The sequence below is a fragment of the Lepus europaeus genome, chromosome 8 (genome assembly GCF_033115175.1).
Source record: "Lepus europaeus isolate LE1 chromosome 8, mLepTim1.pri, whole genome shotgun sequence".
Taxonomy (NCBI): Eukaryota; Metazoa; Chordata; class Mammalia; order Lagomorpha; family Leporidae; genus Lepus; species Lepus europaeus.
The window spans coordinates 38,568,097-38,591,635 of NC_084834.1; the positions used below are offsets into that span (position 1 = coordinate 38,568,097).

The following is a 23,539-nucleotide window of genomic DNA, read 5'->3' on the forward strand; positions in this document are numbered from 1 at the left end:
CTAGTAATAAACAGTTTTGCTTCTGAAGTGTATGACAACAGACCTGATAAAACTGCAAATCAAAGTAAGCAAGCAGCAAATTAAAAATCCAAGTTAACAATCTATGGACTTGGAAAGACAGCCTTAGAAAAGTAAAGAGAACTTCTTGTTTATTAGACAAAATAAAAGTAACTAAATATAGAAGATAAATGTAATAGCTAAAAACAAGAAATGAACCCAGAACATACTCTGAAAACCCCTTCCTATGTTCATAAGAACTTAATTTTTCTTACTGAGTCCAAGTTCACGATACAGAGATAGCAGAAATATTTATATCACAAATATTTTGTATCAAAATTAACGTTTAATTCCATTTTGCCACAAACTTTTTTGTGCCTTTGTATAAGCATCATCAATTTTCAATTAGGAAGGATTATACAACTTGTATGAAATAATGTAGACCTTAAAATAGAAATGAGCCTGATTTTAAAAATGAAATAACCACAGTATGATTTTGCTAGATTGCCAACTATCAACCTTAATCGGTACTAACCTTTGAAACAAAGTCTATATTCTTATTGGCACACAGAACCCTACAGAGGAGTGGTTTAAGTTTCCAAGTTTGTGTGCACTTGACAAGTTAACAAAAGTTCTAATCCATATCATATCAATTTTTCTGTCTTCTGCCTCTAATGCCAAATGGCACTGCTTCAAAGACAACTAGATAAACAAAAGACTAGAACTTCTGGACCCTCTTTCCTGCAATATATTGCTGCCTCTCCCTCAACCTATTTTTGATGTCTTCATAACAGCTTTATCCTTGATGGAGGTAGCAGCTTTGAATACTTTATATAACCTAGAGTATGTAAAAGATATGCTTTTGTTTTATTAAAATACAACATTTTCTCTAGAACTTTCTGTAAACTACCAATACTTTTATTTCACCATCCATTTCACAGGTTGCATACTAAAAGGTAAAAGTGCAATTCAATGAATAGTCACCTTGCCACAAATATTTTATTGCTACAGGTTGTGATTTTCTCAACCATAGTAATCGGAACAAAACTTAACGTTTCTCATAGCCATCGCACGGGACCTTGTTTTTAATTTAGTTAGCAGTGAATTCAGTGAAGCTTTAGATGACAGCATAATAGTATCAAGAAATCTTGTCTTTTAAAAAGTAGAGCATGAGCTAGAATAAAACTGACTTCCATCTGAAAGAGCACTGTTTCTTCGAAATTCTCTGAAGATTAATTTCAAAATTAAGGCTGGTAATTATGTAAGACAAGTATATAACCATCCTGTAAAAAAGTCCAACACTTCCCTTTGTAGCTCCAGAAACATGACTAGAAATTACACAGGAGACTTCCCTGAATTTAATCACAATCTATTGGAACCTGGACCATACTTTCCTGACCTCTTCAGTCCCAGCTTTCATTTCACAGCTCGAAAAGCAATATACCATGGGGTAAGAATGGCACTGTGAAAAACAAGGGCCTGAGAAAGGCAACAAAAAAACTATTCACTAACATTGGCATTACTTTTAGTCATGCTATTTATAGATCACACTTTATTGTGCACAACAGATACAGAAAATTGCTGAAAACGGATGACTCAACTACCTTATGAAAACTGAGTAAAGTAACCTAGCCAGGTGTTATTCAATGAGAAGTGACAAGAGTAAATGAATATAAAGAAAAACAAAAAGAAACTTTACTCCTATGTTAATACATGTCAAGGGACCCTTTCTTCCCAAAAGGGTTGATAACACCAGTTCTTAGCAATAAACATAAGGCACTTGTTTAGATTACAATATCTCTGCATTTTTTCCACTTGTTTTCTAACCCTGTTGTTCCCCCCACAATATCATTGGAAATTAGTAGAATGAATGAGGCAAATGTGAGATGATCCAGTTGACACTACTCAGAGCAAGATAGTACAGTACAATGTTTTGGGGGTGATGTCTGGACATAAAATGAACCCAGTCAAGGTCCTCTGACACCAGACAATGTATCCACTATCAAATAAACCTGAAAGAAAATAAAAGATTTATTCAATAGTTCCAGTAAAATTGAATTGGAATACAATATACATGTTAGGAACTGCGCTCCTCACGGGTGGCATCTGCATTTAAAGTTCTGGGTACTTATGCTTATGAATATTCCTTCTAAGACAATCTACATTAGTTGAACATTATCAAGACAAATAGATGAATTTCATTTCAATATACAGTAGAGTTTAAACAAAATTCACACAAACACCCCCTATTATATGGCTGGTGCCTCCTCCAAACACCTCATTAGTGGCAGAGGTAGCACTAGTGTTCTTTCCCAACAATTAAGAACTTCAGTTGCCACTCATAGGAGAAGTTGAAAAAAAGTTTGTTTTTTTGCCATCTGTTAAAGATGTTCCTGAGACAGGGCCAGTTAATAAAACAAATCAAAGCACTGTAGTTTAGCTTGTACTTCTCTTTACATCACTAAACTGTTAGACTGGGATGTGGAATGCAGTTCATGTACTATGAAATGTTGATTTTAGCACAACTGTTCAAAATCAGTAAAAGGATCAGGTCTTCTGAAAATTCCCTTTAGAGAGTATACTTTCTATAAACTAAAAGTACCACAAAAAGTCAGTTATATACAGTTGATTCATTTTACTTCATCTTATTTGCTCAGATCTTGCAAAGGCAATGAGAATACTGAGCCTGAGGCTAGTTCTCAGTATACAGGTTTAACGTGTTAAGGCTCATTTTCCCAATCAAAATAGCAGTTTTTAGTTTTCCTTTCAAATTATGCATTACATTCATAGTACCTGCCACCATCCTAGCCCTCAATGAATCTTAATACAGGAGCAGCATTCTACTTCATTATGGAGTTCCCTGACACCAGCATTCAGCTCATTCCAAAAAGCTCCCATCTTCACTAGCCTTACAGCATATTACATTGTCTCTGGCTTGCACCTCTGTTTCCACCTGTGTATTTTCACAGAAGCCCAACACAGATTAGTTGAAATATTCACACAACTGTTTTTCAAAACAATTTATTGCATCATATTTGGTACCTTATGTTTGACAACAAAAAAGAAATTACATCTGTAACTGCAGGAAAAAGAAGCTGGTCTGTTATTGGAAAAAAAAAAATCTTGGGCCCTTTAAAAATTACAAAGTCTTGGGCTTGCCTGAAACAACTGAGCAAGAAATATATTCTTAGAAATGTAGGGCTTCAAGTATTACAAACCTGTGACACTGTGGAAAAATTCCAGAGGTATCTAAACTGCAGCACTTTTTTTTCTGCATATCGTGAACAAGGCCTGCTGAGGTTTTTAACTATTAGTCTCTTGATCAGTCATAGAATGGTAGTCAGGAGTTCTGCTCTTTAACTTCAAGCCATGGTAGATTTTCTTTTTTTCACTCTTGGGTGAAAAATTCATGCTTGCTAATTAGTTGGTGCCACATCACAGTGCATTTGGTTCTTGCATTACAGTTTTAACAAGTTTGGCCAAAACAATGCTGAAAGGTTTTGCATTGTTATTTTAGTTCTTCAAGTTTTAGTTAAAATTGAGATTGTTCCAACTGGTTCCTTCAGTTAAAAACTGTGGTACAAGAACACCAAACTGATCATGTACAGTGAATTTTGGAAACAAAACAAGCGTATTGAACACCTTCTAGGTTTCTTATAATTCTGCTTGGTATCTAAATGTCCCAGTTTCTACAACATCAAGCATGTGTTGTAGATTTCTCTGTAAATAGTGATTCACATTGCATACTTCCTATGGTCAGAATCAACCCCGTAACAAAATCAGTCAGATGCTAAAGCCCCAACAACTCTTTGTGCTCAGTGAAAGAATCCAGTGCTAAAACAGCATTTCTGCTGTCTGAGATATAGTAAAATCTCACAAGACAAATTTAAAGTAATATTTCTGCCACACACCTGCTTTTGTTAGATGTAATAGCCTCCAGATTTTATATAAATTAGTTTAAAAACATGGGTGGGTAGGTAGGAATAGGATAAGGTATTTTTTTTAATTCCCTCAATTTTAGCAGCTTTTAATTTTTTAAGAAACTGAACCTATATCCTGTAATGTTAGATATTTTATATATACTTTTTCAGCAGGATAAAAAACGTAAAACACTATTTTGAAGGCAAGAACATTTACTCCTCTCATTCTGTGTAAGTTAGAGCAATGCAGCAGGTGCGTGACAAAAATATTATACACTAGATATGGTCCAAAGTCATTCCATTTGCTTGTTTAATGATGTTCAAATTTCATTGGCCAGTTCTTCAGTTTCTGCAGAACTATCTCCATTAACTGTAATCTTCATATCCTCTTCATATCCAGGAGGCATGAAAGCCAAAGCATAAGGGAAAAGCTTATGACAATTTGCTCTATAAACGTCAGCAGCTTCTTTACAGTCTCCTAGGCTACCATCACACAAGGCTTCTAATACCTCCATACATGTCTAAAAAAGGGGGGAAAAAGAGCCATGTTATAATTTGTCAATAAAAGGTTTTCACTGTGAATTATTAGACATTGCAACATCAACAGATTTCCAAAATAAGAACTAAATGAAGTATTTAAGGAAATCAAAAGGATTTACTACACATACATGTTTCATTAACACCCTCTCCAAGGCTTAATTTAACCATTTCTTCAGAATTGCAGGGTTTATACAAAAGGGAAACAAGGACAAAGTATAAACTGGGACACGACTAAGGTGAACCAAGCAAAGTGTATCATGTGTTATACTGAAAGAGGTACTCAGTAACTGCACAAGCCTAGGCAGCAACTTTGCTTTCATGCTGGCCCGGTGCTATGTGTATTAAATGTCAAAATATAATACCCATGGCCAGCGCTGTGGCTTAACAGGCTAATCCTCCACCTTACGGCGCCGGTACACCAGGTTCTAGTCCCGGTCGGGGCACCGGATTCTATCCCGGTTGCCCCTCTTCCAGGCCAGCTCTCTGCTATGGCCCGGGAAGGCAGTGGAGGATGGCCCAAGTGCTTGGGCCCTGCACCCGCATGGGAGACCAGGAGAAGCACCTGGCTCCTGGCTTCGGATCAGCGAGATGCGCCAGCCGTGGCAGCCATTGGAGGGTGAACCAACGGCAAAAAGGAAGACCTTTCTCTCTGTCTCTCTCTCTCACTATCCACTCTGCCTGTCAAAAAAAAAAAAAAAAAAAAAAAAAAAATATATATATATATATATATATATATATATATATATATAAAATACCCATGTCAATTACTGAGCATAGGCTTTTTAATTTAGGGGGAGAGGCATCAGCAAAATCAAACGTCGTTTTTCAACCTTATATTCAAATAAAAGGGCACCTTAAGACATATCCAATGAGTTTGCAAAGAATTTCTTAAACATGAAGTAATTATATGCAAGAAAAATCAGGTCATGAAAATTATTTTTCTTTCAAGCGACCGACCTCGTCAGTCTACTTGTATTCTTTTTATTAATTCATGTTTGAATTTGCATTTCATGTTTTCTTTCTTAATCTTTTCATTTAGAAAACACTACTTAATTTCTAGATACATTAAACCCTATAACTTTTGTTCGGCTATTAAGGACCTTAAATTCAGGTCCTACTTTTTCTTTCTTAAAGATACTGCCTTTGTTTGCTATTAAATGAATATATATAACATTATCTTTCAGCAAGCTGATTATATGCAAAGTAGGTTTTCCTTTAAATTAGCATCTGTATTTTGCAACATGCTCATTCCTATTATCTTTTACTCTATTTAATCTGGTCAGTATTGCAAACTATAAAATAAGTATCTTAATTCAGCCCCTGGTTAACACATGTTAGCACGTTAGAATCTCACTGAGACCACTGCTTGCTCAGAAATGCATAAACATAAATTGAAATCCAAAAGTCACTATGGAATATATGTATGTGTATGTATGATTTTACTATATTTCTAAAAAATTTATTGCAAATTACCAAAGTGAAGCTAGTTACTGAATGCCAAGCAACCTGGTGTGCATGTACCTAAACATACACACAACCCTAAACAAATTTAAGATAAGCGTCTGACGTAGATTCATAATGGTTTGGAGAATAGTAAGCAAAATAACAGAAACACTGTTTCATTTGGTGAAAAAAGCAGCAAGGAATAGTTAAGTTTTCTTACACAGAGAAATGAAAAACTCTTTACCTGGAGGTTTCTGTTAGTAAGGGATTCATCAAGTGTTGTGGCCAACTCTATAGCTCGCTTCTGACTAGAAGAATCTAAATAATATACCATTTTGGCAGCTGAATGAAAGGAGAAAAGGGTATCTCTTTTACTTCAAGGTAAAACCAACATTTTATTCTCTACCCACTCAGATATAAAATTCAAGGTATACCCATATGTACACACAGAGTATGGAATTGATTAGAAAAATGGGAGAAGCCACTGCAAACAAAATAATCCTAAGAGATGATGCCATCAACAGCTCACTATCCAAAGAAGGAGAAAGATTAGCCATGTGTATCTACCCAGTAAAATACAATGTGTATGTAAAATATGCACAATTAAAGAAACTATGAATACAAATATCCTAATGTTATTTCTACGTGGTAGGACCATAGTTCTCTTTCTAAAATAAGCATCATAATTTGGTGGTAAGGGGGGCTATTTCAGTAAATGTAGGTGGCACAGGATAGAAGGGGGATCCCATGAACCAAAAAGGTAAATTTGGGTTTCCACAAAGTTATACAAAGCAGCCAGGCTTCTCAGCCAGAAAGTTTTACAGCACACTACAAAAGCACTATCCACATGGTCCCAGAAAGTCCTTACTTTGGCTTACTGATGCAGACCTTTGTCTTACACTTTTTGTGAACTGTCAGATGGTATCGGGTATTTAACTTCTGCAAATCTGACACCAGTAAGAGAATTTGGAAGATGATGGTTACATCCCAGTGAATGTTAAGAGTAGTACAATGAGGCCGGCGCCATGGCTTCACAGGCTAATCCTCTGCCTAGTGGTGCCAGCACACCGGGTTCTAGTCCCAGTTGGGGCGCCAAATTCTATCCCGGTTGCCCCCCTTCCAGGCCAGCTCTCTGCTATGGCCTGGGAAAGCAGTGGAGGATGGCCCAAGTCCTTGGTCCCTGCACCCACATGGGAGACCAGGAGAAGCACCTGGCTCCTGGCTTCCGATCAGCGAGATGTGCTAGCTGCAGCGGCCATTGGAGAGTAAACCAACAGCAAAAAGGAAGACCTTTCTCTCTGTCTCTCTCTCTCTGTTTAACTCTGCCTGTCAAAAAAAAGAAGTGGAGCAGCCAGGACTTGAACCGGTGCCCATATGGGATGCCAGTGCTGCAGGCCAGGGCTTTAACCCACTGTGCCATTTGGGGGGTGAACCAACAGAACAGGAAGACCTTTCTGTCTGTCTGTCTCTCTCTCTCCCTCTCACTATCCACTCTGCCTGTCCAAAAAAAAAAAAAAAAAGAGTAGTACAATGATGGGAGAAAGAAAAGAAAGAGAATGCCACCTCCATTGTATGTAACACACACTTAAACTCAGTTATGTCTGGGTCTTTGTAATGCCAATGTTGAACCAGCATCTTGATTCATAATAATTTTATCTTCTTTTTTTTTTTGACAGGCAGAGTTAGACAGTGAGAGAGAGAAAGACAGACAGAAAGGTCTTCCTGTTCTGTTGGTTCACCCCCTAAATGGCTGCTACGGCTGAAGTGTTTCAGACAGCACGCTGCGCCAATCCGAAGGCAGGAACCAGGTGCTTCTCCTGGTCTCCCATGAGGATGCAGGGCCCAAGGACCTGGGCCATCCTGCAATGCACTCCCGGGCCACAGCAGAGAGCTGGACTGGAAGAGGAGCAACCGGGACAGAATCCGGCGCCCCAACTGGGACTAGAACCCGGGGTGCCAGCATCACAGGCGGAGGATTAGCCAAGTGAGCCGCAGCGCTGGCAATAATTTTATCTTAAAAATGTGTAAGAAGCATAGTTAAACCATCTGTTTTCACAGGATTAGAATGTAACATATAAGGGGCAGGCATTTTGGTCTAGTGGTTAAGATGCTGATTATGATGCCTGAATACCATTATCAGAGAGCCTGGGATCCAATCCAGGCTCTACCCCATTCCAGTTTCCTGCTAGTGCGCACCCTGGGAGGTAGCAGGTGATAATGGCTCAAGTAGTTCAGTGTTTGCCACCCAAGTGGGAGACCAGATTGAATTCCCAAATTCTAACCCTGTGAGCATTTGAAAAGTAAACCAGTAGATGGGAGCTCACGCTTTCTGCCTCTCAAATAAATAAAACTTTTAAAAAATATATAATATACACATACTGTTTCTTTCTTATTAATGTGTACTTTCTTGTGATTGTTCCGCTGAAATAAATAGAGGTCATTTTATCAAGGCTAAGAGAAAGACAAAATAAAGTGATTACCTGATAATCTATGTGGCAATGAATCAGAATTCCTTTTCAGAAAAGTTTCATTAAAATTCTTTGGATTTGTTGCTCCAAAAAGACGACTCATTTCTTGTTTTAATACTGTTCTAACTGTATCAGGCAAATCTTTACTTTCACACACTGCTGAATAAATTAAGAACAAACTCTGTTAGCAGTTCGACACCCTGATAAAGTCTGTAGGAGCTAAATTATCTATTTGATGACACCAAGGAGGCAAAACAATGATATACAAAGACTAGATAATGCCTACTAATAATTTATCATTTAAATAACTCATTTACATACATTTAAAGAATACGTATGAACAGAGCAATCTAACAATTGTTCTAAAGGTACCAAAAGAAAAGTTAATGACAGATGACTTGTTTCCAAAAAGGAACAGGAAGCAAAATGGATGACCAAAGACATAGTTAAGTTCCTTGGGATTGTACCCCTCAACCTTAAGATCTGCAAAGCAGGGACTTGACAGCACCAACCTGATAAATAATGTCACAGGAAATATACAGTGCTTCTGAGGCAACAGATTTTCCTCATTCTACCCATCATTTTCTACATACAAGAAATGCACATTTACAATAAAGTCTGACTTCATTGACCTTTATATTTAGGAACTATGCAAAATGAACTATCACTTTATAATAAATTACACAGGATGCCAAAGCATTTTCATGTAACAAATACAATACATTCTCACGCCTCGAAACTTGAAGATGAAAATGCAGAACCCAATTCCTCTGGGATGAATGTTTATTATGCTCTGTTATATTTGTACAGACAGAGTCTGTAGCTTTGGAACCCGGGTACAGATTTGGCCTTGGACAAGTCAGAACCTCTCTGAATCTCTTTACTGATGTGGAAAACTGGGGCTGTAACTGACCTGGAAGGATTACAGTAAGGAAAAGCTACCATGTAAAAGTACAGTCTAATTAGCATTCAATAAACTGTAGGTAACTATATTTGACATGGTTTGAAAACATTAAATTTTCCTTATGTTTAGGGATTGTGGTGGCTTTCACATTCTGACACTAACCATTTATCCTCACCATGACAGATATGATGGTACCTCAAAAACTGGAAAACTGAGTGCATTTTGGTACAAAACATGTGAAACCCATGCACAGTGTTTTCATAATATGCAGTTTCCCATGAACTTTTTAAAATATCCTAGTATAGTTTTCAAGTTTCCTGTACCAAAACAACTTTTAACTCCAATTTCCACGAACTCTTTGAAGTACCCTCAAATACATATATATCTCCCATCTCCATACTATATGTAATATATGTTGGTATTTTCTATATGGTTCTATTTCTATTTTGGTTTTGGATTATTTATTTTTCCCCAAATGATCATTACCCTAAAATATTGAATTCTTGGTGAACATTTAAGTGAAATATTCTATATAAAATTATTAATAATTCACTAATATACTATCAGTGAATACTATTTTATAGAACTGGGTAGTTCAAATAAATGAGCTCCTAACTAAATAATTTAGTTTAACCTTTATTATGGCTGTATTTCAACTTGGTTTTTGCAATTTATTGGACTTGTTTTTCAGAGTAGAGAAGGAACAGAGATGAGAAAGTTACTAAAGCAGGCTATAGCCAATTACAATGAACACAGGATCTCAAAACAACATACAGCTTCCATTAAAAAAAAAAAAAAAAAAAACAAAAAACAAGTTATTTTCATGGGCCTTGTTGATTTGTCTAAAATGCTTTCTGGAGGGGAGAGCATTGTACATAATGGGTAAAGTTGCTGCCTACAAAGTTGGCATTCCAAAAGGATGCCGGTTCGAGTTCCAGCTGCTCTACTTCCAATTCACCTCCCTGCTAATGGTTTGGAGAAAGCAGCAAAGATGGCTCAAGATCCTGCACTCATGTAGGAGACCTAGAAGAATCTCCTGGCTACTGGCTTAGCCATTTGGAGAGTGAACTAGCAGAAGGAAGATCTCTTTCTGTGTCTCTCCTCCTCTCTTACTCTGCCTTTCAAATAAATAAGTAAATATTTAATAGGAAAAAGAAAAACTCTTAGAGTATAACAAAGGTGCCTTTACTTTGTCTGCAGTTTCACAATGCCTTTATAATGGCTTGGGAAAGCGGCAGAAGATGGCCCAAGTGCTTGGGCCCCTGCATGTGGCTATTTGGGGAGTGAACCAACAGATCGAAGACCTCTCCCTTTTTCTCTCCCTCTGTCTGTAACTCTGCCTCAAATAAATAAATAAACCTTAAAAAAAAAAAAGACATAGTTAAAAGATATTAAAATAAAGGTAAAATGATAAACAGTTTATCCAACTTCTTAAAGGTTTTCCAAAGAGACAGTGCACGTGTATCACTGCAATTACCATCTAATTTCTGCGCCTAAAAGTCAGTCAAAATAAAAATTATTTTATAAGCTCTCTTCGTGACAGTGATTTCAGGTGAACACCTAGAGTAACGGTCATAGCCACCACAGATACTTAATTCTTAATAATAATTCTAAGTCCATATGTATTTCATTTTTTTGAAACCAACTACTGGAAGAAAATACACTCTAATTACAAGAAAACATAATATTTAAATACATCACTTTTAATTCTTATTTCAAAATAAAGACAACTCCAAAGGATTTATTACTTTTCCTACCTTTCAAGAAAACAAATCTAATACTCAGAACCAATGGTAAAAGTGTATGTATATATTCTGGGGCCGGTACTATAGCACAGTGGGTTAACACTCTGGCCTGAAGTGCTGGCATCCCATATGGGCACTGGTTCAAGACTCGGCTGCTCTACTTCCGATCTAGCTCTCTGCTATGGCCTGGGAAAGCAGCAGAAGATGGCCCAAGTCCTTGGGTCCCTGCACCTGTGTGGGAAACCCAGAAGAAGCTCCTGGCTCCTGGCTTTGGAACGGCGTAGCTCTGGCCATTGTAGCCAATTGGGGAGTGAACCATCAGATGGAAGACCTCTCTGTCTCTCTCTGCCTCTCCTCTCTCTGTGTAACTATGTAACTCTTTCAAATATAAATCTTTAAAAAAAAAGTGTATATATTCTTTTTGAAATCAGTTTACATATACTCCTAACTATTAAAACTAGCATTTAGAACTTTTTCTAACCTTAACTTTCTAATTTATAATTTCAAAGATTTTTAATACCAAAAAATAAAAAGAAATTTCTTTGTCTTCATTAAATTTAACAATTCTATTTTCTATAATATGGCTATATTATTACTTTCAGAATTTTTGAAAACTGAAAAATATCTTTTATAATTCTTTCTATAATAGCATTTTTTGACTTGCATAAGTAAAATGTAAATAAGGCTGTGCTTTTTCTTAAAAATTAACAAAATGTTCTTTAAAAAAAAAAGTGACAGCCTTGCATTTCTTCAGAGACTATGATGCCTGCTAAATTTTTTTCATTTTCATATAATATATGGAATCATCAGGGCACCTATCCTGTGTCGGTTGCCCCTCTTCCAGGCCAGCTCTCTGCTGTGGCCCGGGAGCGCAGTGGAGGATGGCCCAAGTGCTTGGGCCCTGCACCCCATGGGAGACCAGGAGAAGCACCTGGCTCCTGCCATCGGATCAGCGCGGTGCGCCGGCCGCAGCGCGCCTACCGTGGCAGCCACTGGAGGGTGAACCAACGGCAAAAGGAAGTCCTTTCTCTCTGTCTCTCTCTCTCACTGTCCACTCTGCCTGTCAAAAAATAAAAATAAATAAATAAATAAAAAATAAAAAAATAATATATGGAATCAACAATAAATATCTTAATATTATTTCCAAATAATTTAATATAGTATTGTAGGTGCACCTGTATTACGAATGCAGTCTGTTACACTAAGTTACACAGGGAAAATTGATCTTCTGTATATAAAGATAATTGAAAATTAATCTTGATGCGAATGGAAGAGGAGAGGGGGTGGGAGAGGGGAGTGTTGTGGGTGGGAGGGAAATTATGGGGGGGAGGAAGCTATTGTAATCCATAAGCTGTACTTTAGAAATGTATGTTCATTAAATGAAATTAAAAAAAAAAAAAAGTTACATAGGGAGTTTTTCACTTGTGGCATCACTGTGCTCAAACATGAAGTATCTGGGATATTGGTTTTTTGAATAAAGGATGTTCAACCTGTATAAGAGCTTCAACTTTGCAATAATACATAAGGTATATATTAAACATCAGGTATGCAAATATTTCTAAATCTGAAATCTGAAACACTCTGATCCCAAAGCGTTTGGGATACAGGCTACTCAAACTGAGTAGAAAGAATATGAAGATCTGGGCTCTAGTCCCGGCTTCATTACTAAACATCCATGTTAACTAAGAGGAACAGTTTAACCTTTTAGGGTGTTAGGTTTCCCAATATTAAAATGAGGAAATAGAATAAAATTCTGACTTTTAGGCTCTAAAATTATGTAGTCCTATATCAAATTAAGGCTGATATATTAAACTTTCAAAATACAGGTATTTGATAAGTACAGATGGTTGTTTTAAGGTAATAAAACATTTTGGGTCAAAGAATTGTAAGTTAACCTAACTGACACAAATTCAGATCCATAAGACAGTAAGGAGAAAACTAGTCAATTTCAGAGATTCTTTAATTTTAAAACAATTTACAAAGACATTTTATGTAATGGAATATGATTCAAAAGTTCAATTTATATTAACTTTTCATTAGCAGGAACAAAGGTCTGATTCTCAAGTATTTGAACCGAAAAATTCTGTCAAAACCAAGTAACATTTACAGTCTTAAAAGACCTTCAACCCAAAAAGCCATGCTTTTCCCTCGGCTCATGTAATTGGTAGCAACTTAAAATGAGTTTATGATAAATCTGTACAAATCACTTACACAGTCACTATCACCTACTTTAATATTTAAGTAATAGAAAACAAAAACATACCAGTATTAAAGAGTCGAATCATACACTCATGAAGCCAGGGATGACTGGAATCAATAGCAAATGCCCTCTTTACTGACTGCAGCATCAAAAGAAACTTTTCTATAAAAAGGAAAAGAGAAATTTTCATCATTTGATAAAGTAAGATGCCCTCTCCTTTGGAAGGCCACAACCTTACAAATAGAAAATGTAAATTTAGAGTCAATCACATCTGATCCACAATAGAAGATTAAAGCAAACACTTTTCCTCTAATCAGCACCATTAGCTAATATTACTCAATAGCATTGACTAAGAAAAAGGGTGTTATAAACTATAGAAAATTTAGGTAGCATCCAGCAATATTTGAGCTAATGCCATAAAAACAAAGAAACAAAATTTAAAGCAATTTTATTTTCTAGCTGTCTTTAATCATAAAAATATTTCCACTATGCAGAAAACTTCATTCATATGCCTGAAACTATTTTTGTTGTACTTTATGAGAAGTGAAATGGTTTCCCTTCTACCTAACTCTTCCTCTCTTGCAAATATGATTCCTTTGCTGTCTTGAAAATATTGATTGATCAAGGTTTTATTTTCAGTCATTTTCTAATCTCTGTTTGCTATCCCCCATGAGTATTCTCAAGCTGCAGTAGTGTTTCCACCTGTTAAGTAGATATTTGTACTTGAATACTAATTAGTCCACTTCCAATTATTATCTATAACCACCGGTAATCTAGTCCCATTCTTTGAATGTCAAAAGTTCAAAAGTCCAGGCTCTCTGAAAATTCTTTTAACCTTGCCCTCAACACTCAGAAAGCTAAAAATACTCCCATGCCCTCTGTTATTACCTATTTCACATTACTGCAATGGAATCCAAATGCTGGAGCCTTTCTAGGCTAGAACACAGTCAAGAAGCCAACTGAATAAGTTTTACATTGCTCTTCCTTACTTTGAGCCGCTTTTGTATTTCACACTTTGGAGTTCCATTTAAGAATATTTTTAAAAAGGAGAGTTTATTAACTCAAGAGTCTGAAAACTGTGCTCGATTCGGCAGCACATATACTAAAAGAGTCTGAAAACTACTTGACTATTAAGCATATTTTCCAAACTATAACATGATTGAAAATATGTAGAAAATATTTTAATCGGAATTCTATCAAGAGACAACCTAGTACCTTTTGATCTATTTCCTCCCAGCCACCTGTATGGCATACCTATCTAAATAAGTAAGTTGGTTTTGTGTCAATGTCATAGATAAAATGTCATTTAGTTACTTTTCCCCAACACTACTTTTGAAAAACATGATTTTTTAAAGGGATACTCTATATAGAGAAGTACCACCTTACTCAATTTCCTTTTCAATAACACTGTCTCATCTTATTCACTACTTTCTCTTCAATATGAACTTCTTTAGCAATAAACTTCATTTTCCAAAGAATACTCAGATTGTATCAATGAAGTATACTATACAAATTAATTATCTACTATCTATTCTTAGCATGCTAAACCTGGAATCTAAAACCCTTCTTTTATTTTTTACTTGGCTCCAATTTGGACAGACTCAACATTTACACACTGTTGTTGTATTTTCTAAATAGATACTGTTTCTTTCTATGTATCTTTTCCTCTAGAAATAAAATCAAGATTCAGCCAAAAGATTATATCTTTTATTTATACCAATAGCTAATAATGGCTAACACTTATTTAATGTTTTTTCTATACCACTGTTGAGCATTATCATGTTTAGTGCCCAATACTCTAGGCATTATTTTAAGATGTCTATATATTAACTAATTTTATTCACACAATCATCAGTTCTTCAATTAAACCATATACTGGTAATCATCATATGTAACCTTAACCCTATTAGACACATACATCTATTATTGATTTTAATATCCTAGAATAGGTAATCATGATCATTGTACCTACCCACAACATTCTGTACATAGCAGGGATTTCTGTGAAGAGGCCGCACTGACATTTGCCAAAAAATTCTACAGTGATGACGCTATCAGAGTTGGGTGACTATACCTAAGAAATACCATCATTAGTTTTATTAAGGCCACTATACCCTAATTGCCTACCTTTCCTAAAGTAAATCTCAAAGGCAAAAAGATGAGTTTCTATCTTGTTCTTCACCAAGTTCTTCAACGGTGTTAAAAATTTAATAGCTTCTTCCAATGGAGTTTCAACCTAACAAAAATAAAAAATATTATACAAATGGAAGTAAGACTGTGGGGGATTGTGATTTTATTTTTCTATTAAACATACTTTTGGGTATTTTGTCACTTTTGGTGAAAATCACCAGCTACCCAAAAAAATCACTGCCATATTTTAAGCTCCCATAATCTGAACAAAGAAGATTCTGAATACTAAGGCTCTTTTAAACTACAAATATTACATTTGCTTTGAATAGAAACTATCCAATAAAAAGGAAGTAAATAAAATAAAACCAGGGAAAGACATTAAGAAAAACATGTCAGATAGCAATGGGGGGGAAAAGACAGAAGAGGGATATGCTAATACACCTGGAAAATAAGATGAAGTGTATGAACGAAACTGCAGAGGACATCATAGAGTGAATTAATGTTCTTTATAATTCAAGCAAAGTATGTATTACTCTATAACTTTTTCCAACATTAATTACAAATTCAATCAAGTTATTCCAGATCATACACCATCCATTCTGTCTTGCTTTGTTCTACTACAAATTCTATTTTTAAAGATTTATTTATTTATTTGAAAGGCAGAATTACAGAAAGAGACAAGAGAAATAGGAGAGACAGAGAGAGACAGACAGACAGACCATCCATCCACTGGTTCACTCCCCAAATGGCCACAACAACAGGAGAAGGGCTGGACCAGACCAAAGCCAGCAGCCAGGAGCTACTTCCAGGTCTCTTACATGTGGTTGCAGGGGCTAAAGGACTCGGGCCATCTTCTGCTGCTTTTCCTGGCGCGTTAGCAAGAAGCTAGATTGGAAGTGGAGCATCCGAGACACAAACAGGCACCCATACAGGACACCAGTGCTGCAGGCGGTGGTTCAATCCACTGTGCACCAGCCTTCTACTACAAATTCTATAGAAATTTGTATTTGTGAAGCTGATGTTGTGGCAAAACAAGCTTCCTAGCCACATTGTCAGATTGTATTATTCAGAAAGCTATATTCTCTAAACCAGAACCATAAATCAATATATGGCTCTATCACACTAAAAACTAATAGATACAGGAGCCAAGAGATAAGGGAGAAAACAGGAGTCCTCATAAGTATTCCCTTCTCACAATGTGAATATTCTGCTTTTTGTTCCCTTTATCCTACTATATTCTACTGGGTTGGAATTCACAGTAGGCAGCGAAAAAACTGTTTCTACCTGGGAAAGGAAGAGAACACAAACTGAAATTACCACTCAATTTTTTAAGTTTTTCATCCTTCTAGATATTCCCAGGGAATCCACTGTACTGACCAGGCTGACTATCAAGAGAGATATGGATGTTATATACAAAATGGAAACAACACGGAATACAAGGAAGGGATAAATACAAGCATCTTATATCATTATATAATGAAAACAAGTACTTGAACTTGGAGAAGGAAAACAGAAAAATTAATTACGTCTTCAATTCTAATAAATGAGAATATATGCCCATAAAAAGATTTGGGTCTGTTGTTACCACATGTAGCATCAGTTTCTGTGTGTCTTTCACAGGTAAGATTTTGTCAGGGCAAATCAAAGTGTTTAAATATATGTACAAGGGCCTGGCATTGTGGCACAGCAGGTTAAGCCGCTGTTTGTGTTGCTGGCATCCCATAGGAGGGAAGGTTCAAGTCTTGTACGCTCTACTTCCAATAATTCATCTGGGAAAGCAGTGGAAGGAATGAAGATAGCCCAAGATACTTGGGTTCCCACCATCCAAGCTGGGAGACCTGAATGGAACTCCAGGCTCAAGGCTTCAGTCTGGCCCAGCCCCAGCCATTGCAGCCATCTGGGGAGTGAACCAGTAGATGGAAAACACATGTTATCTCTCTACCTACCCCCCTCTCTCTCTTTCTCCCCCCTTTCAAATAAATAATCATTTAAAATAAATTTTAAAACATGTACATAAAGTAACCAAATTCTACATTTACACACACTAATGCACAACAAGGTTATGTAAACAAACACATGTAAACAGAAAGGAGATTAAAAATCAATGCTTTAAAGGGGGAAAAAATTCCAAACTACCTTGAAAAGCCCTTAAGTTAAAAAAAAGAAATGGGAAGATATATAAATTTGTAACTAGTTCGCATTCTGAGCATGAATCTTATCTTTTTTTCAAAGTCAAGAGTTACAGAAACAGAGAGCTCTTCCATCAGCTGGTTCACTCCCCAGTTGTCTGCAACAGCCAATACTGGGTCAGGCCAAAGCCAGGAGCTTCATCCAGGTCTCCCACATGGTTGTTGGCTGGGTCCCAAACACTTGGGCCAACTTCTGCTGCTTTTCCCAGACACATTAGCAGGGAGCCAGATCAGAAATAAAGAAGGACTCAAACCAGTACCCATATGGGACGCAGATGCTGTCTTTACCTGTTAATCCACAATGCTATCCCTTGAAAATTTTAAGCGCCGAAATAATAATCCTAGCAAGATGGTCATACTAAGTGAGGTACACAAGAACTGAAATCAACTACGCAAATGGCAGGCATACCTGTCATGGGTCCTATGTTCTCTGAGTAGAATAAAGCATTATTCATATTCTTGTCTCTCAAACAAAAAACAACAAACTTCAATCTAATCATGAAGAGTTAAATTCATTTAAGATAAATGCATGTAGAATGGAACTGTACTGTGATTGATAAGCAATTTAAGATATTTGCAATGACAGCTCTACCAATATGCAACTCTTATTCATAAACTGACTTGAAATCAATTTCCCATGTTAAGATACATTGTATAGGAATGGGAATTTGGTGGAGCAGCTTAAGTCACTTCTTGGGACAACTGCATCCCCTATTGTAGTGCCTGGTTTGAGTGCCAGTTCCACTTCTGATCTAGCTTCCATATAATGCATCCTGGGAGGCACCACATGATGGTTCAAGTACTTGAGTCCTTGCTGCAACATGGGAGACTCAGATGGAGTTCAGGGCTCCTGGCTTCAGCCTGGCCCATCCCTGACTGCTGCAGGCATTTGGGGAATGAATCAGCAGATGGAAGATCTCTGTCTCTTTGAAATAAAATGGAAATAAAATCTAAAAAAAAATTTAAAAAGAAGTATGTTACTATCCCCAGAATAGCAACAGAAAGTTTAAAATGACTTACTAACTAAAACTTTTCCCATTTTTCTTTTCTCCTTCTTAAGTAAATTATTGCTAACTTTAACAATGCTTTGAGATATATATAAAAATAAAAAATTCTGAACTGGCAACACTAAATTTACCATTTACTACATGGGAGAATCTGGTATTATGGAGGGGGAGAGGGACCCACGACAGAACATAGACCCAGACTTGATAGGGAGCTTTAAAAGTCTTAAAAAAAAAAAAAAAAAGTCTAAAGCGTTAAACCTAGTTATAAAGGCTTTGTGTAATTTAGTATTGCCACCACTTTGGGAAGATGGAAAAATCTGGAAGCTATTAGATAGGGGCACCATATTTCGTTTCAAGACTCTGCAACAGGCTTGAAATAATTAGACCACAACTTGACATTTAGTGCAAAGGCAACCACAACAGCCTGGACACAAGAAAAACTTTAAAGTCTATAAGGAGGTCTGCTATAAGAATTCTATTCTATAAAGGTAGTCCTTTTTAGGCAGTGACTAAAAAATCCAAACAGATTCTCTCTTTAATAACCACATGAAGTCATGAAGAGTTACAAAGAAAAATGTCATCAAATAAAGGGAAAAGTGAGTAGAGAAATGGTGGTAAAAGTGGTATCAATAAGGGAAGTGAAGGCATAAAGACAGGAGGCCCCTAAAGTTGATTGCCCCTAAAGTTGCAGTCCTGAATGACTGCAATTTTCCATGAAGCCTAAATGGTCAACTTTCTGGGCTTCCTTACTTACCTGTGTATTATTACAATAGCAAACACCAAAAAGGAATAATCTGTGGTCAGCTGATGTACAATTATTTGGGAGTATTAACAATATACTCTTAGGAAATTCAAACTAGATTCTCCTATTTTCTTATACCAATATTACTATGTCTATGTAAAGTTACAGCCCACCTGCTCTGGTTTAAGACCAAAAGTTATTTTCCAATTCCGTTTGGTATTGTAATTTTCCTTAGTTGTAAAGCAAATAAATGAATTTGTATTTTTATGCTAGTCAGGCTGAAATTAAAGTCTAAGCTCATGTGTTTATTATTATATTGCTTTAACGTAATAAATTGTGCAATTATTTTCATTTGGAGTAGGAAGATATCAAGGTCACGAGTTAATTTTGGCTCACGCCGTGGCTTAACAGGCTAATCCTCCGCCTTGCGGCGCCGGCACACCAGGTTCTAGTCCCGGTCGGGGCGCCGGATTCTATCCCGGTTGCCCCTCTTCCAGGCCAGCTCTCTGCTATGGCCCGGGAAGGCAGTGGAGGATGGCCCAAGTCCTTGGGCCCTGCACCCACATGGGAGACCAGGAGAAGCACCTGGCTCCTGGCTTCGGATCAGCGAGATGTGCCGGCCGCCGCGGCCATTGGAGGGTGAACCAACGGCAAAAAGGAAGACCTTTCTCTCTGTCTCTCTCTCTCTGTTTAACTCTGCCTGTCAAAAAAATTTTTAAAAATTTAGAAAAAAAAAAAAAGAGTTAATTTTGTTATTAATCAAAATGATTCACGTGACAATGAATATCGTGGTTTCAGATTAATGGCTAAAAAACAATCAGACCAGATCAGATTTTAGCTTGAGGAAAATATTTGGAGATTTTTAAGATACTAAGTTTAAATGTGGAAAACTAATAAAGAAATATTGTAAACTCAACATCCTGAGTAAGTGACAGATAGATAGGTCAGTTTAGCAAGCTGAATTTAGATTAGATATAAAGAACTTGTATGCAACTATACGTGTATATGTATTTTCTCTAGTCCTAATAAAGGCTTTCCTTATTCCCATTTTATGGATGGGAAAACCATTTGGATAGATAAAACATCCAGGGAACACAGTGAAAGTATGAGTTTATGAGCTGATATCTAGACCCAAATCAGAATAACTCAAGAGCCAAAACTTTTTCCACATCACACTAGATTACTCTGAACTAGGATATACTGAAAACTAAAAATGAGAATGATATTCGACTCTAAAGTGTACAATCACACTGGTGCTAAGACATTATATAAACGAGAGTAGCTGGTCATGAAATTCTCCTCCGTTGCGCTGAGCACCATAACTAAGTACCTTGGCCAGTTTCTCAGGGATAAGTTCTTCTTTTGGACCTCCAATTTCCTCATCATCATCATCCTTCTTCTTTTTCTGATTTCTCTGTTGCTTTTCTTTTTCTGCATTTTTTTTCTCTTCTTCTATTTGAGCTTTCTTTTGAGCTCTTCTTTGCTTATTACGTAGTTTCTTTAGCTCTTTGTCAGACATGTTTGCTGCAGGCAATAAGTGTTAATTAATGAAATTATTAGCCATGTTACCCCAGAGTAGTAATGATCACCTTCCATTATTTAATATTCTCTGACAAGCTCCCATAAAAATACTGCATGGTGTGCATGTAAACATGTATGTCTATATCTAGTCTTTAATGGCTCCCCCACTAGATAGCAAATAATGTAACCATTTTAGAAAAAATTTTCTGAAACCAAGTGGTTATGCATGTAAACATGTAACAACCATGGCAAAGCACACAAGTTCCTCCAGCAATATTAAACTACCTGCAACTATTAACAGAATTTATAATTCACACAAAATGAAGTATAATCAAGTTGTTGATTTTCAGTGGCTCTGTACTATGCCCATGGCCTCTAATCTGGCCAGTTATTCAATCTCTTCTCTGTGCTGCCATCAAGCATAATATATTTTGTTTGTCACACTACTTCCTTTCTATACCTGTCTTCTTTTAATACTGTGAGCTCTTTGGTGGAAGTAACCCTGTCTTACTCATAATTTTCATATTCTCAGGGCCTAACAGCATGTCTAAAGATACAGAAAATATTCAAATATTTGTTGACAGAATAAATGTGTAACTCTACTAGCAAACTAAAAATATGATATTGAAAATTAACAATATCCCCTGGTATAGACTGTGGAATACCTCAAAAGAAAGGCTGAAAAGCACTGACAAATGCTATTATATAAAAATATGCATTGCTTTTACTTCAAGCATCAAACTATGAAGCCTACATGCTCCCATAGTACTATTTGGGTAAGAATTGCTAACATTGAGAAATCAAAGAAGAGGTTCTAAAATTCACCACCATTGTGATAATTTCAAAAGATACCAACAAATTCTTTCTGCAAAAAAGCAGAGCCAAAGTGGATATTTATATTAGTGGTTAAGATAACCACGAGCCAGATCAAAGCGCATGGTTTTGATTCCCGGCTCTGGCATCTGACTCCAGCTTCTTGCCTTTGCAGACCCTAGGAGACAGTGGTGATCACTCAAGTAACTGGGTTCCTGCCACCCACACTGGAGACTTGGATTGCATTCCGAGATCCTAGCATCAGCCCAGCTGAGCTCCAGTAACTGGGTATTTGGGAGTGAATCAGCAGGTAAGAGCATATATGCGCTCTTGCTCTCCAGTTTTTAAAAAATTTTAAAAAGTAGACATCATTTTCCATCCATTTAAATGTGAGCTATATACTTACTGGCTTATCTGAATCATTTAGAGGAAGCCAGCTGCCACATTATAAGAAAACCCAACTAAATGGAAAGACATGTGGCTAAGAACTGAAGCTCCTGGTCACCAGAGTGAGCCATCCTAGAAGCAGACCCTAGAAGCAGACCCTCCAATCCAAGTTAGTCCTTCAGATGCCCTGGCGGACATCTTGACTTCAACCTCCTGAGAAACAGTCTTAGAATCACATACCTAAATCATACTAACTTTAATATAGTAATTGTTTATTATTTAAAGCTGCTGTGTTTTTGAAAAATTTGTTTCCCATCAATAGATAACCAATGGAGATTTTTGTACCTGGAAGTACAATGCCATTATAACAAAAACCCAAAATGTAGGACTGCCTTGAGAACCCAGAGTGGCAAAAGATGGACAGACTTTGAGCAATGCATTAGTGAAGCCTGAAAATGCTTTATATGCTTTACCTTAATTTTTAAAATTAATAATTTATTTGAAAGGCTGATCTCTCATCTGTTGGTTCACTCCCCAAATGCCTTTAACAACCAGACCTGGGCCAGGCCGAAGTCACAAGCCTGACACTCCATTTCCCATATACATGTCATGGACCAATTTCTTGAGCCACCCCTGCTGCCTCTTTCAGCAGGAAGCTAGATAAAAGCAGAGTTGGACTCTAAACCAGGCACTCCCATATGGGATGTGGGCTTTCCAAGTGGCATCTTTACCACTGTACCACAATGCCCACTGAAAAGTCTGAAGAGTTTGTGTCTGGACTTTAAGTAGATTACAGGTAAAGCTTTAAAGTCAAGTGAGAATATGTTACAGCCATAATAGAAATTTTAGCCAGTGTAAAACACATCTTTCCAGAAATGACTGCTGAACAAAAGATCAAGTCTAGTATATTGTCAGAAAATGTGTCATGAGGGAAAGCAAAGGACTCAAAACTCAGAAAGATGGTGCCTCAGAGAATCAATCAGTCTGAAGAAACAATCTCTAAAAAATGTGACTCACAGATCTTCTCAATCAATAAAGCTAATTAAGACTTAAGAGTGGGGATGAACACGGTGGTCTAGCTGCTTAGGATTTTAACATTCCACATTGGAGCACAGTTTCAAATCCTGACTACTCCACTTCCAATCCAGCTCCCGGCCAATGCATCCAGGGGTGAAGCAGATGATGGAGAGTGCTTGGCACCCCTATCATCCAAGTGGGAGATCCAGATAGAATTCCAGGCTTCTGGCTTTGGCCTCACCAAGCCCTGGTTGTTGCAGGCATTTAAGGAGTGAACTAGTAAACAGAAGACATCACACATGAGGCTAGCACTGTGGCCTAGTCGTGAGGCTGTCGTCTGTCATAATGGCATCCTGCACTGGGTGTTGGTTCGTGGCCCAGCTGCTTCACTTCAAATCCAGGTCTCTGCTAATACCCTGGGAAAGCAGCAGATAATAGCCCAGGTGCTTGGACCCCTGCCACCCATTTGGGAGACCCAGAACAAGCTCCTGGAATTGGCCTGGCCCAGTACTGGCT

The 23,539-nt window shown here is 37.1% G+C and overlaps 1 protein-coding gene across 2 annotated transcripts in view; it reads right to left on the reverse strand.

Annotated features, from left to right (window-relative positions):
* Positions 1-245: 245 nt before the first annotated feature.
* The window catches only part of NAA15 (N-alpha-acetyltransferase 15, NatA auxiliary subunit), a 111,726-nt gene continuing 88,432 nt past the window's right edge, over positions 246-23,539 (reverse strand). Inside the window, exons 15-20 of one of the 2 annotated variants that reach the window (XM_062199594.1) lie at positions 20,616-20,809; positions 15,345-15,453; positions 13,281-13,379; positions 8,381-8,524; positions 6,145-6,242; positions 246-4,438 (exon numbers count right to left, since the gene is read on the reverse strand). In XM_062199594.1, the coding sequence (XP_062055578.1) occupies positions 4,238-4,438; positions 6,145-6,242; positions 8,381-8,524; positions 13,281-13,379; positions 15,345-15,453; positions 20,616-20,809 (845 nt within the window). In that variant the 3' untranslated portion in view covers positions 246-4,237. Of the gene's footprint in view, positions 4,439-6,144; positions 6,243-8,380; positions 8,528-13,280; positions 13,380-15,344; positions 15,454-20,615; positions 20,810-23,539 lie in introns of both variants that reach the window. The other variant, XM_062199593.1, reaches the window with a different exon arrangement.